General features: G+C 39.5%; 1 protein-coding gene across 1 annotated transcript in view; it reads right to left on the bottom strand.

Annotated features, from left to right (window-relative positions):
- Nucleotides 1-15,333, bottom strand: part of nkain2 (sodium/potassium transporting ATPase interacting 2) — a 663,645-nt gene that overhangs the window by 390,622 nt on the left and 257,690 nt on the right. Inside the window, exon 2 of the mRNA XM_063034222.1 lies at nt 12,253-12,390. Within this exon, the coding sequence (XP_062890292.1) occupies nt 12,253-12,390 (138 nt within the window). The remainder of the gene's footprint in view (nt 1-12,252; nt 12,391-15,333) is intronic.

The raw sequence follows: 15,333 nt of genomic DNA, 5'->3' as shown, positions 1-15,333 counted from the left end.
TGGAATATGCCAGGCACTTGTTAAGAGGTGGTGGACTGCAGAAATTGTTATTGGAAGGGATGATAGAAGGAAAAAGGGAAAGAGGAAAGCAGCGAACCACTTCACTTTACTTTATACTTTATTGTCACCAAACAATTCATACTAGAACATACAATCATCACAGTGATATTTGATTCTGCACAGCCTGCTCCCTGGATCACAAATATTAAATATTCAAAATAGTAAAAATTAGTAAATATTAAAAATTTAAATTATAAATCATAAATAGAAAATAGAAAAAATGGAAAGTAAGGTAGTGCAAAAAAAACCGAGAGGCAGGTCCGGATATTTGGAGGGTACGGCCCAGATCCGGGTCAGGATCCGTTCAGCAGTCTTATCACATTTGGAAAGAAGCAGTTCCCAAATCTGGCCGTACGAGTCTGCAAGCTCCTGAGCCTTCTCCTGGTACGATAATGTGAGGCAATGGACTGGGTTGAGTTATGCTGAGGCCAGAAAAAGAGTGCAAGATCGAAGAAGATGGAGGTGCATAGCCACCAACCCCGGATTCGGGACGGCACCCACTGACTGACTGACTGACTGACCTCTAAATAATTCAGTATTTTATTTTGAATTTATGGGCAGGTTTTATACAGTAATAATTTGATCAGTATTCCTAATATTACAAATACCTCATACGGTACACCATGGGACATAGATATTTTATATATAATTTCTGACAAGACTGGCATTTTGGTATGTGATTCCACTTCATTACAATTTTAGTGACATGCTGACACTAATTAAAAGATTCACACATTTTAATAACTGCAACTTCACTGCAATATTATCCATACTGTCTATCATTTGGGAGCTCATTTATATTTTCACTCATCACTTTCACCGTTCTACCTCTGTGCTTCATATCCTCCCCGAAGCAATTGCTTAAGGCATAAAATTCTCTGGGTGAACAGGTGTAGGGATTTCCTGATATACACAAGCATGACTTCCTCGTGAAGTATTTGTAACTAAATGCTTTCACGGCTATACACAGTGACATCTATCTTCATGGCCAATGTAGATAAATCCCTGCAAATCACATCTAAAACCCACGATGCTGTAAACATCTGCCATTAATTTTACACACGCAATTTGCATTATGTTACTAATCCTCCATTGACTATAATTTGCTGCAGAAATTTTTCTGCTGTTATCTTGGAGACTTTACTATAGTTTCAGTTCACATGCTCAGTTTACTGTAATTTGCAACTGATCTTTTGTAAGTAGACACTGCATGTTGCATAGTTCACTTGCCTTAATACAATAGTTATGTAGACTCTCTGATGTAACAGAGGTTGTAAAGCAAAGGTTGACAGGTTCTTGATTAGTAATGGTGTCAAATGTCACGGGGAGAAGGTTAGAATGTGGGTTTGCGAGGGATAACATGCCAGTCATGATGGAAGGACAGAGCAGACTCAATGGAGCTAAATGTCCTAATTCTACTCCTATGTCTTAAGGATTAACATAGACTTATTATAATGCATCCGTCTTGCTTTGTCCAGTCTGCAACTTATTCACTGATGTGATAGTGTAATGGACATTGAAAACATGTTCTGTAAAAGTGCTGGAACCACTCAGCAGGCCAGGCACTAACAGTGGAGATATAAACAGATAAGGGGTCACTCTTGAAACATTAGATATTTCTCTCTTCACAACCGCTGCCTTACCTACCGAGTATTTCTGCATATCTTGTTTTATTCTTGGTGTCATTAAACACCTTCGTTTAGATAGCTTATTGCAGAGCACAGCATTTATATCTTCTATCGGATCTGATTTTATAGGAAAAAGCTGACTATGTTTGGGCATATAAGCATAATTCCCATAATTATTTAATATTTATATTGAATAGTCCTTTAGAATGCAAAAAAAGAGCTTTTGCAACATCAAATCTATGTCAGCTCTCAGAACATTCCCTTAGGTCCTTTTTGTTCACTTTCTTCGTGCAATCAATTTACTCTCACATGCCAATCAACTGTCCCCTGGTTATCTTCCCAGCCACTTTCTCAGAAGGAAATTTTACTGACACCTGTTAATCTGCCAACACAGCTTTGGGACATGGGAAGAAAGCAGATGCTTGGGTGAAAACCCACGTCATTGCAAGGGAAACAATGCAAACTTCACACAGACTTCACAAGATCAGAGCTTGGATCCCTGGAGCTGAGAGCAGGCAGCATCTCCCTCTGAACCACTGTGCAACCCAAATGACAGGTACACGTATGGATGTATTCTGATACTGTACATGCAGTGACCTTCAAAAGTAGGAAATATGAGTTTTGACACTACTTCTGAGGCACCCAATGACACATAATTGGCCTGCAGACAAGTGTAGTCCACTCATACAGAACCAGAAATTCCTACCACTGTGAAATCTGCTTCAACAGCACCAAAAGGGTACTGCCCAAGCTGCCTCCAGTATGTGGAGTCCAGCACTTTGAACCAGTTGCAAGTGCGCTTTCTATTAAAAATTTACTGTGCCCTTAGAATCTCAACACTATATCCTGCAACTAGCCTCGACTGCAAAATCATGCCCACTATCAACCCGCCTCCCTCCTAATGCTCAATCATCTACCTCTTGTCCTTATCTGATCACAAAACTGTCTCCACCCTAACAGCCAAATGTGAAAGCACTGAGGTCTCAACCCATTACAAAATAAAGGTCTGTATTACAAGTAAACAAAACAGGCCATCTTCATCTGTATGCCAGTGAACAGAACTCTAAGCATGCATCAGAACACCAAAAGGCCAATAATATCGCAAGTGTATAGTGAAGCCTTCAAAGTAAATTGTAACAGGAACTAGTCTTAAGAAATCTACAATTAAGTTTCAATTATGGAATGGATAATTTATTTAACATTCTATTGTAAAGTGTGGTTTAAAACACCACTAATGATGCAGTTACATAATTAAGCATAGCGGTACAAGAACCAGCCGTAAATGTTGTATGGGGTCTATAGGGAATCAAATGCAAGACAGAGTATTCAAAAATGCTGGAGGAAAATAATATAGCAAAGGTTTGAAATGTATGACAGGTCGGGGCAGATTTCTTCAGTCCAAGTAAATGGAGTACAAAATCTACAGTTATTTTACTCTCCTTTTCCCCTGCTGTTATCATAACATAGATTCGTTGTGGAAGGTTTTAGAATGAAACATATGAAAACTGAGCTTACTTGCAGGATTTTTTTCAGGAACTTAATAAGCAGCAGCCAGGATAGTAGGATTAACTGGACTAATTTATCCCTTCTTCCTTTATTTCAAATCACAAGCATTTAATCGGATAGAATAGTACGAGGCTATGCAGTACATTTAGTCTGCTGTGGATCTGCCTGGTGATATCCTTAATTTTCCTATGAATCCTCAAAAAACTCTACTAATAAAATTGGAAAATGCTGAAGATAGTCAACATATCACCTGTTGAGAACTTTAGTGCTTTAGTGCAATCATCCAATATTACACATCAAGTTATATAAATGAGTTATATAAAGCTATATAATATTGCTGCCATTTTCCAAATGTGCTTGTGGTGTAGTGGTACAGTGGTATCCGCATCCGAACCTCAGAACAAGAGACCCCGGGTTCAAATGCAGCTGGCTCTCTGCACCCTTTCAGTCTGTGCTGGTTGAGTGTCCAGCTACCAATGCGGCTTTGTCAAATAGACAGACACTGGAGAAATGGCAAGGCTGCCATGCCATGCGCCAAACAAAGTGCAGGGGGAAGGAACTTTGCCTTTTACCATTTCCCCCCGAAAAACCATTTAAAATTAATAAATAAAGGAAAACTTGCATTGAATACCATGAATTGCTTGAGTTTCTACAACTGAACAGTGTCAGTAGTGAGATATAGACTATAGCACTGGGAAGCCTATCATTGGATTTATCATTGTATCAGATAACAAATAGCTTCTGAACCTGATTTGTGAACCATGAACACTAACGTTAGTAAAAACAGCTCAACCCAGCCTGGCACAGTCACTGGAGGCATTCACACTAGGCAGTGGATGGCACCAATCAATATATAATATTAACTTTCTGCTAGCCTTGTCTGATTGGATCATGCTGATCCTATTAATGCCTATGTTAATTGTGCATGGGAAATCTACTTCTTAGCTGCAACAAGGTATCTACAACCACCTACATCCTCCCACTGAACCCATCCTGACCACGTGTTGTTTAAAAGAACTTGAAAGGCTAAGTGGATAACTAAAGATTTCATGCTCAGCCAGAGTCATGGCACTGTATCTAGAGATGACAACTTCAACATTCTAAAGAAAAAAACAGGTCAGTCAAATAAATTGAATCTCAATCAACAGTAAACCTTCAAGATATTGAGAAAATAAGTATTCCGTTCAACTAGCATATAACATTAGAATTTACAAAAGTCATTTATAGGAGCATAACAACACATGAAAAAGAATCAGCTGGGGCTATTCGGGCTTACTGCACCATTCAATAACCATTCAATGGTTGATGTTCAGTGCCACTTTTTTGCTCTAAACCATTAATCTACAATTCCCTTAATATCTAAAAGTTGATTGATCTCTGTCTTGTATATTCTCAGCAACTTAGTCTGCTCTGCTTTCTTGGTTAGCAAACTCCATAGATGCACAATTCTCCGCATGCAGATGTTTCTTCTCAAGTCTGTACTGAGTGGCTGACCCCTGGTTCTACAGACCTCAGGCAGGAGAAACATTGAATATATCTTACTGTGCAGATTAGGGGTTCCCAACTTTTTTCATGCCATGGACCAATACTATTAAGCAAGGATTCCATGGCCAGGTGTAGTGGGCAGTGAAGAAGGCTATCATGGCTTGTAGTGGGATCTGCATCAGCTGGAAAAACGGGCTGAAAAATGGCAGATGACATTTAATGCAGATAGGTGTGAGAAGTTTTCCACTTAGGTAAGTCCAACCCTGGTAGGTCTTACACAGCGAATGGTTGGGCACTGATGACTGTGAGCCTTAGGGACCCCAGCTCTGGATTTCTTCCTCAGGGTTTACACCCAAAGCCTTTCCCATGGGTGGGTATGGCCGCAAGGCAATGGAGGTTTAAAATCAGAGTTTTCCTTCTTCTAGGCAGGCTGCCTTCCAAGGCTGATGAGCCCCACCTGCCGAAGCAACTGGTTTTGAGGCACCAATGGTCCACCCTTGACTCTTCTCTTGTCAGTAGAAACAGTTCCGCCGGGCCTAATAGCTAAGCCACATGTGAAGACCAAGAATTGGACTTGGTTGTCAGAGGCTGTTCGTGACACATGCCATTTGGAGCATTTTATAGGTAGTGGGTACTTATTCCCACCACAACCCTCGGCTATGACAACCTTTGGATTTGAGAATACAGGTCCATAATTCATTGAAAGTGGTGTCATGGGTAGATAGGGTCATAAAGAAAGATTTTGGCACATTGGCCTTCATAAATCAATGTATTGAGTACAGAAGATGGTATGTTATGTTGAAGTTCCATGGGATATTGGTGAGGTCTGTTTTGGAGTATTGTGTACGGTTTTGGTCATGTACCTACAGGAAAGATGTAAACAAGGTTGAAAGAGTGCAGAGAAAATTTACAATGATGTTGCTGGGTCTGGGGGACCTGAGTTATAAAGAAAGGTTGAATAGATTAGGACTGTATTCCTTACAACGTAGAAGCTTGAGAGGAGATTTGATAGAGGTATACAAAGTTATGAGGGAAAATGCAAGCAGGCTTTTTCTACTGAGGTTGGGTGGAACTACAACCAGAGGTCACAGGTTAAGGTTGAAGGGTGAGAAGTTTAAAGGGAACATGAGAGGAAACTCTTCAGTCAGAGGGTTTGTGAGAGTGTAGAATGAGCTGCCAGCACAAGTGGCGCATGCGACCAAGTTTTCAACATTATGGGAAGTTTGGATAGGTATATGGATAGCAGGGATATGGTTTTGGTGCAGGTCGATGGGAGTAGGCAGTTTGAAAATCTTGGCACAGACTAGATGGGTTGAATGGCCTGTTTCTGTGCTGTACCTCTCTATGATTCTCTGATTTTATTGAGGTATAGACCGCTAAACTCTCCTCACACCACCTTTGGAGAAAAATAGTAAATTCTATGTTGCACTCTCTCTTTCACAAGTACATCCTTACTTAGATAGGGTGAAAGATCTGGACAATAATCCTCGTGTGGTATGTCTAAGGCTTTAAATAATTGGAGCAAGAGGGAAATATTGCAATAAAGGGCAATATACTGTCAGTATTCCTAGCTGTCTGGTATCGTGCATATTAAACTCTCTGTGATTTGTCGACAAGGACATTGATGTCACCCCAGAAAGGCAGCACTTTTCTAGCTCTCATCAGTTATGAAAGTACTGTGTGTTTTTATTTTCACCAAGATGAACAACTTCCTAATTTTCATCATTATAGTCTTTTTGAAATATCCTTGGTACTTAGCCTATTTCAATCACCTAGAAACGTTTTTACCTCCTCCCCATGAGCACTTATTTTGTACCATTAGCAAATTTAGATATATTGCTTGATTACATTTTCCCAGTGAAATAAGCTGTGAACAGATGGAGATCCAGCACTGATCTAATGGTACTCCGCTGGTCACATCCTCTCAATTTGAAAATGACTCAATCTGAGTTTTCTGCCGATTCGTTTTCTGCCAATTGGTTGCTACAAGATGTCACAGGTTTAAGGTGCTGGGGAGTAGGTACAGAAGAGATGTCAGGGGTAAATTTTTTACTCAGAGAGTGGTGAGTGTGTGGAATGGGCTGCCAGCAATGGTGGTGGAGGCGATAGGGTCTTTTAAGAGACTTTTGGATAGGTACATGGAGCTTAGAAAAATAGAGGGTTATAGGTAAATCTAGTTATTTCTAAGGTAGAGACATGTTTGGCACAACTTTGTGGGCTGAAGGGCCTGTATTGGGCTGTAGGTTTTCTATGTTTCTATGATTAACCAATCCTACATTGGTATCAATACCTTGCTCCAACACTGTACAAGATGTTTCTTTTTAAATGATCTCCCGCACGGCACTTTATCAATGGCTTCTGAAGGTCAAAATTAACCAATTAACCAAGTCATCCATTCTATTCTGTGAGTTACAACCTCAAATAGTCCTAAACAATTTGTCAAACTCTCTTTCCCTTTTATCAAAGAAAACTCTTCCCAATTCTTTTAGAGTTTCTTCAGCAATAGGTTATAATATATTCATACACCTCCCTTATTGCTGCGGTAAAGCTAACTGAATTAGTTGCATGTTTTCTCTCACCCTGTTTCCAGAAATGTTAGGCCTATTGTTTTTTCTTGTTACATGCCCACAGTTTGATCACAGGACAGTGGGATGATGTGATGTCACGTGATGGCATGGTATCAAAGAAAAAGCCGCCATGGTGACGCAGTTCTCATTTTTATTTTCAGTGTAACGTTGTGCTGGCAGTTTTGAAAACCGCTGCCAGTTTTTGTTTGTTGCATTTTTGTTTTCCTTTACAGTCCAGTGTCAGAGAGTGAAGACGTTACCAGAGTTATCCGAGCAAAGGATTGGGTTACGTTAATGTCGTTCAGCTTCTTGGGAATGATGGACTTTTTTAATCTTCATTCCGGAATTGTGGCATGCACGTTGGAGTAAAACTCCTGCCAAGGCGGGAAGGCTTGTGCAGCGACTACCCTCCAGTCAAAAGGCCAGTTCCTTTATTTCCTCGTGATTCCTTAGGACAAGACATCTCTCGGCTGAGATCAACAGATTTGTCATTGCTTCGAAGAAATCTTTGTTTCGGGAAAGTCTCTCCTTAATGACTGTATAAATCACATGGATTTTTGAATTTAGCACTTTAAGTATGTGCTTGGATGAGAACTCTTTAAGAACAGTTTATAAGTTTGACTGTTCGTTCAATATAGTCGCCTGTTAACTTCCGGTTAAGTTAGTTGTTCATTTACTTTTTGATATTTTGAGTAGAGGTTAATAAATATCGTTGTTTGTTTATAAAACCTGACTCAATTTAATATCCATTGTTGCTGGACACGTAACACCTCCATTCTGTGAGAAATGCTTTAGAATCTATGCACAGTCAAAGTCAAAGTACACTTATTATTAAAGTACGTATACTGTATATAACCTTGAGATTCTTCTTCTTTCAGGCAGCTACAAACCCGTGAAACATTGTAGAATCTACATAAAACACCACACTATAAAGAACATCGAGCATCAAATGTGTGAAAAAGAACAAATTCTGCAAAGAATAAAAATGTAAAGCAATAATACATGAAACACAGATGCAAGCGAGTCCAGAGCCACAGATTCAGTTCAGCGCTGACGCCAGTAAAGCCTCACAGAGCAGTGAGTTGAACACTGGTTCACCCTTCGCCCTCGGCCTCAATGCCTTAATGTTTTAAATCTGGATCAGCGTGTAAATCGGCTAAACGTCAGTTCAATGCCAATTCAATCCGACCCGAAGTTTCAATCTGGCCCGAAGTCCACTTCAGCAATGGCCGCTCTGGCCGTACCTGCATTCTCGAGAGTCCAGTTCACCAAATCCTTCAGGATACCAAAAAATGCCAGGCTGTACAGATAGTTCAAAAGCACAACTCCCAAAGGGACATTGCAGTTTATGGATTGCAGTGATTATAGTTCAGAAAAATTATATTTAGTGGAATAATTAGTTTTGTTAACTGCCTGCAAAAAGTCGTTGTGCCTCGCTAGCACCATCTTGGGCCTTTAGACTCAACGGTCTGTGCCTCCATTATGTCCATGTTTACCTCCTTCAAAATCCCAGGAAGCAGATCACCTTTGAGGTGACTGATTGGCTTTCAGTCCAATTTATTTCTCCAAGACTTTTTTTTTCATAACGCTAATTTCTTTGAGCTCCTCATTTATTCTTGGCTCATGAGCACAGCTCCAAGAATAATGGACAGCATCCAAAACAAAGCAACACTCACAACACGCTGGAGGAACTCAGCAGGTCGGGCAGCATCCGTGGAAACGATCAGTCAACGTTTCGGGCCGGAACCCTTCGTCAGGACTGAAGGGGGAAGGGGCAGAGGCCCTATATAGAAGGTGGGGGGAGGGTGGGAAGGAGAAGGCTGGTAGGTTCCAGGTGAAAAACCAGTAAGAGGAAAGATAAAGGGGTGGGGGAGGGGAAGCAGGGAGGTGATAGGCAGGAAAGGTGAAGAAGGAATGGGGGAAAACACAATGGGTAGTAGGAGGAGGTAGAACCATGAGGGAGGTGGTAGGCTGCTGGGGGAGGGGGCAGAGTGAAATAGGGATAGGGGGGAAGGGAGGAGGAGGGAATTACCGGAAGGTGAAGAAATCTATGTTCATACCAAGGGGCTGGAGACAAAACAAAGCAGTCCGTTTGACTGAAACCCATTTACTCCCACGATCATTGATGCATTATAGCTGTAATGTATATCATCTGCAAAATGCGGCAACCAGCCTTTTTTACAGGCTTCACTAACAGTGTTCCCAAAAGTACAACAGCAGCAGACATATGGGAACAGCTGTGAGTTCTGATCCAAACTGTACACCGTTTAGATTTGGACATGTGTTACTGATCCTTTTTCATCAGTGGGTCTAAATATTTCCGATTCAGCTGCATCTTCATCACACAAGCCATTGCAAATCAAAGTGACAGCTCATCAGCACATTTTCTCTGGTTATTAGAAATGGGCAGTAAATGCTGGCCGTGTCAGCAATGCACACAAGTTCATAGGTGATCATGAAAATCCTTGCTTCTTTTTAATCATTGCTGCGCATTACCCCAAAAGAGCAAAAATATAAAAAAGATGGGAGCGCAAGAGAAAAATAAAAAGTTTGAAAACAGAAAGTCATGACCCAAAATCTCTTTGATGTTGTTTAGGAGATAAAATTATGAAATCCAGTGGGAATCTGTCGAGTTTAATTTTGAAGTTGGAACAAAATTAAAACCCGATCCAAACCTGATCTGAGCACTGTCAACCAAAGTCCAGTCTGGGCCTGAGAACAACTTTTTCTATAGGGTCTTATCTTGAACCCAATATACAATTTTCCCTTTTACCTTTTCCCTTCTACCATCTAGAGTCCGAAACTGTCCTTCCTTATGAAGTAGTAATTCATTTGCCTCTCGTTCAAATCTTTGGACTGCATACAGTATTCATAAATGTAGTCTCCTCTGCAGTGGAGACAACAAATTCAGAGTGGGTTATAGGGATGGATGATGGGAATGGAGCGTATATATCACCATACTAGATATACCTAGGCATGATGAAAATGGAAGAGTTTGTAATGAAGCCCAAGAAGAGTTTATGTGGAGATTCACGAGCATTAATGAAGTTTTAGTTAGCAATACAGTGTCGGGTAGACCCTTGAAGCCATGCCATCCCAGCAACTCTCGACAAACCCAATTAACCCTAACCTAATCACGGGACAATTTACAATCACCAGTTAACCTACCTGGTATGTCTTTGGACTGTGGGAGGAAACAGAGGATTTGGAGAAAGCCCTGCATTCCACGGGGAGGAAGTACAGAGATTCCTTACAGAATGACGCTGGAATTGAACTTTGACCTCTGAGTTGTACTGGTGTCACTCTAACCTCTATGCTACTGTGGTGCCCTGCTTAGTTATTATTTCTAAATGCTGGACTTCTTTACACCTCCTTTCCCTAACACCTCAACTTTTAATTGAACCAAGGTATGGTTCTTTCAGAATTTGCCAAAGAGCCAGGTACACTTTGTACCTGGGACCTCAGCTTCATGCCAGCCATACCTGATGCATTAACAAAGCTCCATTCAGTTGAAATGGTAATTCACAGGTAAATTTATGTGTTTTTATTTCAATGTTAATTTTTATTCTAAATTAATAATAACCTAGTCTTTAAGTAAAAGCATTTTTTATAATTTTGTATTTAAATTATATCTTTGGTCATCGCAGACAGTTTAAACAATGAAAAGACTTCTGATTACATAAGTTGTCAGTTGAACATCAGAGTCACACATAGGCTGTGCCTTAACTACCATCGTCAGTGACCTTTTCAATGCTTGCTGACCAACGTGTTGCACAAAAGTGCCTTTCACTGACCCTGAATCTGCATTACAAACCACACAGCTGCTAAGGGTTCAATGTCTGCTGGGCTAGCACATGTAGAAACAGTCAGGCATGGGTGGGGGTCAGTTCAATTTAGTCCAATGACTGTTTCTCTCATCTCCAACGTCACCAAATCAATATTTCAAGTATTTCTACATCTCCAATGTCACCAAATCAATATTCCAAGTATTTCTATAAAATTTGAATTTTATTCCAAATTTCTCCTTATATTTCAGTCTTCTGGCACTGATATCCACAAAAGAAATGAATTTAACTATCGCTGTTAGAAAATAACATTAGAAAGTAAATGAAAATATTTCTACAACACAAGAATTGTTAAAATTAAGCTGAGTCTTCCAGTATTGTAAAACATTTGCCATCAACCCAACCAGTATTAGAATTCTATAATTTTACTGCTCTGAACAGAAAAGCCAAGTATGTACCATATTATTTTAGGTCATTATGGTGATCATTAAGATTCTCCCCATTCCTGCAAGCGTTTCCTCTAGGTACTCCAGTTTCCTCCCAAAGTCCAAAGTCAAACCAGCTGGTAGGTTAGTTGGTCATTGTAAACTGTCCCGAGACTGGGCCAGGGTTAAATCAGGGTTTGCTGGGCATTGCGGCTCAAAGGGTCGGAGGGGTCTATTCTGCGTTGAATCTCAATAACTAAATAAATATCATGAGTGGGATGTTGAGCAATGTGACATTGCAGAGTTTTTTCAGTGCATTTTGAGCATTTACAGTAGCATCTACTTTGGTTTCTGCAGCAAAATATACTCTTGTTTATTAATACTGAATGCAGTGATACTGCATGCAATTCAGTGTTGTGAATAACTTAAATCTTACAAATACTCAGATTTGACATATATAGATATGTATTTTAAATCATACCTTGAAATCTCAATAATTTTTGTTATCTACTTATAAACTCATGGAAACCAGTTTAAATAATAATTCACAACGATACATAACTATAATCAATCTTTGAAGGCATCTTATTGCTTAACTATATTTGAAACTTAATTAATGGAAAATTAAAACGTGATTCAAGAGACTAACTCAAAGACCAAGCAAACAGACATGTGATGTGTTCTGCTTAATTTTCTAATCCAGTTACCACTCAACATAATAGTCTTTTTTGAACTATTTCCCTCCATATCTCTTGATACAGTTGATAGACTTTAGAATTTTAAATGTTCTACTCACCCTGATAACATATTGCTGTCTGAACTGGATAGTCCCAAATAGGCCAAAAATGATAGTGATAATGTGCAAAAAGTTTGCCAGGATAGGTGCCCATTGATAGCCCAGGAAATCAAAGATCTGTCTCTCCAACACAAACACCTGTTCAAAAAATATAGTAAAGAAACATTAGCATTGAATTGTAGAGTTGTATTGCAGAGGATCACCCTCTTTGTCCCAGCATGTGGTGCTAATCTTCTTGACCATTCACATTAATTCTGTCTGTTCACATTTGGCTTTTTTCCTTCTATGACTTCCCTAATTTTAGTGTCTGTCTAAATGTCACTTAACTGGAGTGATGGTATACAACTGCACCACTTCCTTTGGCAGCAAATTCCAGATATTAATCACTTGTTGTGCTAAAGAAAACTATGTCCTCAAATCTCCTTTAAAATTTCTTATTCTAACCATAAAATTTTGTCTTCTTTTTTGATATTCTAGTCATGGGAAATAATTCTGACTTCTTCTGCCTCTATCAGATGAACTGTCAGCCCCCTTCATCCTAGTAGATGCAAATCCCACTCCACAACTGAATTTCTCCAACTCCCAGGTAACATCCTGTTAAATCTCTCATGCAGTCTCGCTATTGCAAACACATTCTTCCTTTAGTCTCGTGACCAGAACTGCACTCTAAATACGGTCTAAAGAGTATTTTGTAAAGGAGCAACTTGACATTACAACTCTTATATGCACTATCCAGATCCATGAAGGTAAGCATCCATGAAGGTAAGCATCCTATCTCCTTGTGTTGCCACTTTCAGGGAACTATGCGCTTGAACACCAAGCTCCCTCTGTTCATCAAAATTCTTTAACAACTTACTATTTACTTTATATGTCCTACCCTTATTTGACTTCCTAAAAGCATCACCTCATACTTGTCGATATTAAATGTCAAGGTACTGACCAGCTTAACATCTGATTTATATTCTGCTGTAGCCTTAACGAACCATCTTCGCTATTCACCATACAACTAACTTCCATGTTATCTGAAAACTTACTAATCATATTTTTTACATTCAAGACATTAAAATATGCCACAAACAATAAAGGTCCCAAGGTCAATTCCTGGGTGCACCACGAATGACAGACATCCCAAACCACACAACATCACAGCATGATCATTTCTATCTTGCTCAGAAGTTACACCACTTTTGTTTCTTCTTTAAGACTAGTTTTCAAAGAATATCTCAAGTTTAAAATGTATTACTCATAAAGAATTTTTCAAATAGGAATATGAATAACATTAACATTTTGAATTATAAGTGAAACGCTTTCATCTTATTAAAAGTTAACAAATGTGATATATAATTAAAGTTGTGTTATAGACATCTCTTAGTCTCGTGAGACCATGGATTTGCGCCTTGGAAGGTTTCCAGGGCGCAGGCCTGGGCAAGGTTGTATGGAAGACCGGCAGTTGCCCATGCTGCAAGTCTCCCCTCTCCACGCCACCGATGTTGTCCAAAGGAAGGGCACTAGGGCCGATACAGCTTGGCACCGGTGTCGTCGCAGAGGCTAAGTGCCTTGCTCAAAGACACAACACGCTGCCTCAGCTGAGGCTTGAAGTAGCGACCTTCAGATCACTAGAACTCGACACCTTAAACACTTGGCCACGCGCCAACACTTGGTGTTACACTTCAAACATATCAGTTTTATTTCTGCTTTATTTGTCTATCATGAAAATTCAATGATATTAACGTAAATAAAACATGACTTTTCATTTGATATTTAGAATGACAATATTGGATAGCTCTTGCGAATGGGCACAAGGATGTATTAACAAGTGCTCATTTTTCTTATTAAGATAGAATGCCTAATATATGTGGCACTCATCGAAAGAGTTTCAATATTCAACCAGACACAACCATGCTGTCAAATGGGGGTAAGTGACCCATTTGTTTGTGGTTTCAGCATTACTTAATATTGAACTGTGAAGTACAAATCTATTCTGTTCCACTTAAAAGCGAAGTGCCTTGGATCACAGAAACTAGTGTGCACTTTATTGGGGCTTGTCAGGGACTATTGGTTTAACAGAAGAGAGCACAGTGCTGTGACTTTCCAAAGATATATTAAAGAGATGAATAGAGCAGAGATGTCTCATTTCATAGTGTAACCAGGGGAGCCTCCACAACTCAGAAACACGAGGGAGGAGATCATTGTAGTATTCACTTAACAAGTGACAAACCACTAGAATTGTGATGTGCAATTACAAGAAGCCTCAAAAACAATATCAGAAATTTCTTTCAATCTGGAAAATGTTTCTTCAGATATGGAAACTGCCACTGCAATTTCACTTAAAAGCAATGGGAGTTGGAAACTAGAGAATTGGACCAATTAACCCAGCATCTGCTGCTGGGATCTTACAAGAATCTATAATTAAGGACAGAAAGACTGAACATCTTGAGATGTTTCAGTGGATAAGAGAAAGCCAAGAATGTTTTAGAAATTGCAAAACATTCCCTTTGCAGAGTTCATTTTTGTTATATAAGTGATGACTAAAGTATTGAGTAAGGAGCATCAGTAGGTGTTGTTTATATAGATTTCCAGGAAGCATTGATGATGTCAGATATAACAGTTGAAACTTGACAATAACTTCACTAAGTAAATTAAAAATAGATTTAAAATATCTGAAGATGCTTCATAGGCATGTCATCAACCACATAAAATTGACAACAAAGCACATAATATCAGAATCAACACATACAAAATGCTGGAGGAAACTCAGCCAGTCAGATAGCACCAATGGAGGAAAACAAACGATCACTGTTTCATCAGGACTTGACGCAACCCAAAACGTCAGCTGTTCATTTTCCACCATACACACTGTTGAGCTCCTTCAGCATTTTGCGAACGTTGATCGAGATCTCCAACATCTACAGGAATTTTGTGGGCCTGTAATGAAATAATAGAGTAGAGTACCAAAATTTTGGACAAGGTAAGTCAAGCCCAGATTTAATGAAGGCACATCTGAAGATTTCGGTGCACTAAGGCATGGACTGATTTAGGAAATACTACCACCATGGGTATAGGCAAACATGACAAGAACAC

The sequence above is a fragment of the Mobula hypostoma genome, chromosome 2 (assembly GCF_963921235.1).
Source record: "Mobula hypostoma chromosome 2, sMobHyp1.1, whole genome shotgun sequence".
Lineage (NCBI taxonomy): Eukaryota > Metazoa > Chordata > Chondrichthyes > Myliobatiformes > Myliobatidae > Mobula > Mobula hypostoma.
Note: the sequence above shows the minus strand (reverse complement) of the source record. Positions and strands in the feature narration are given on the sequence as shown.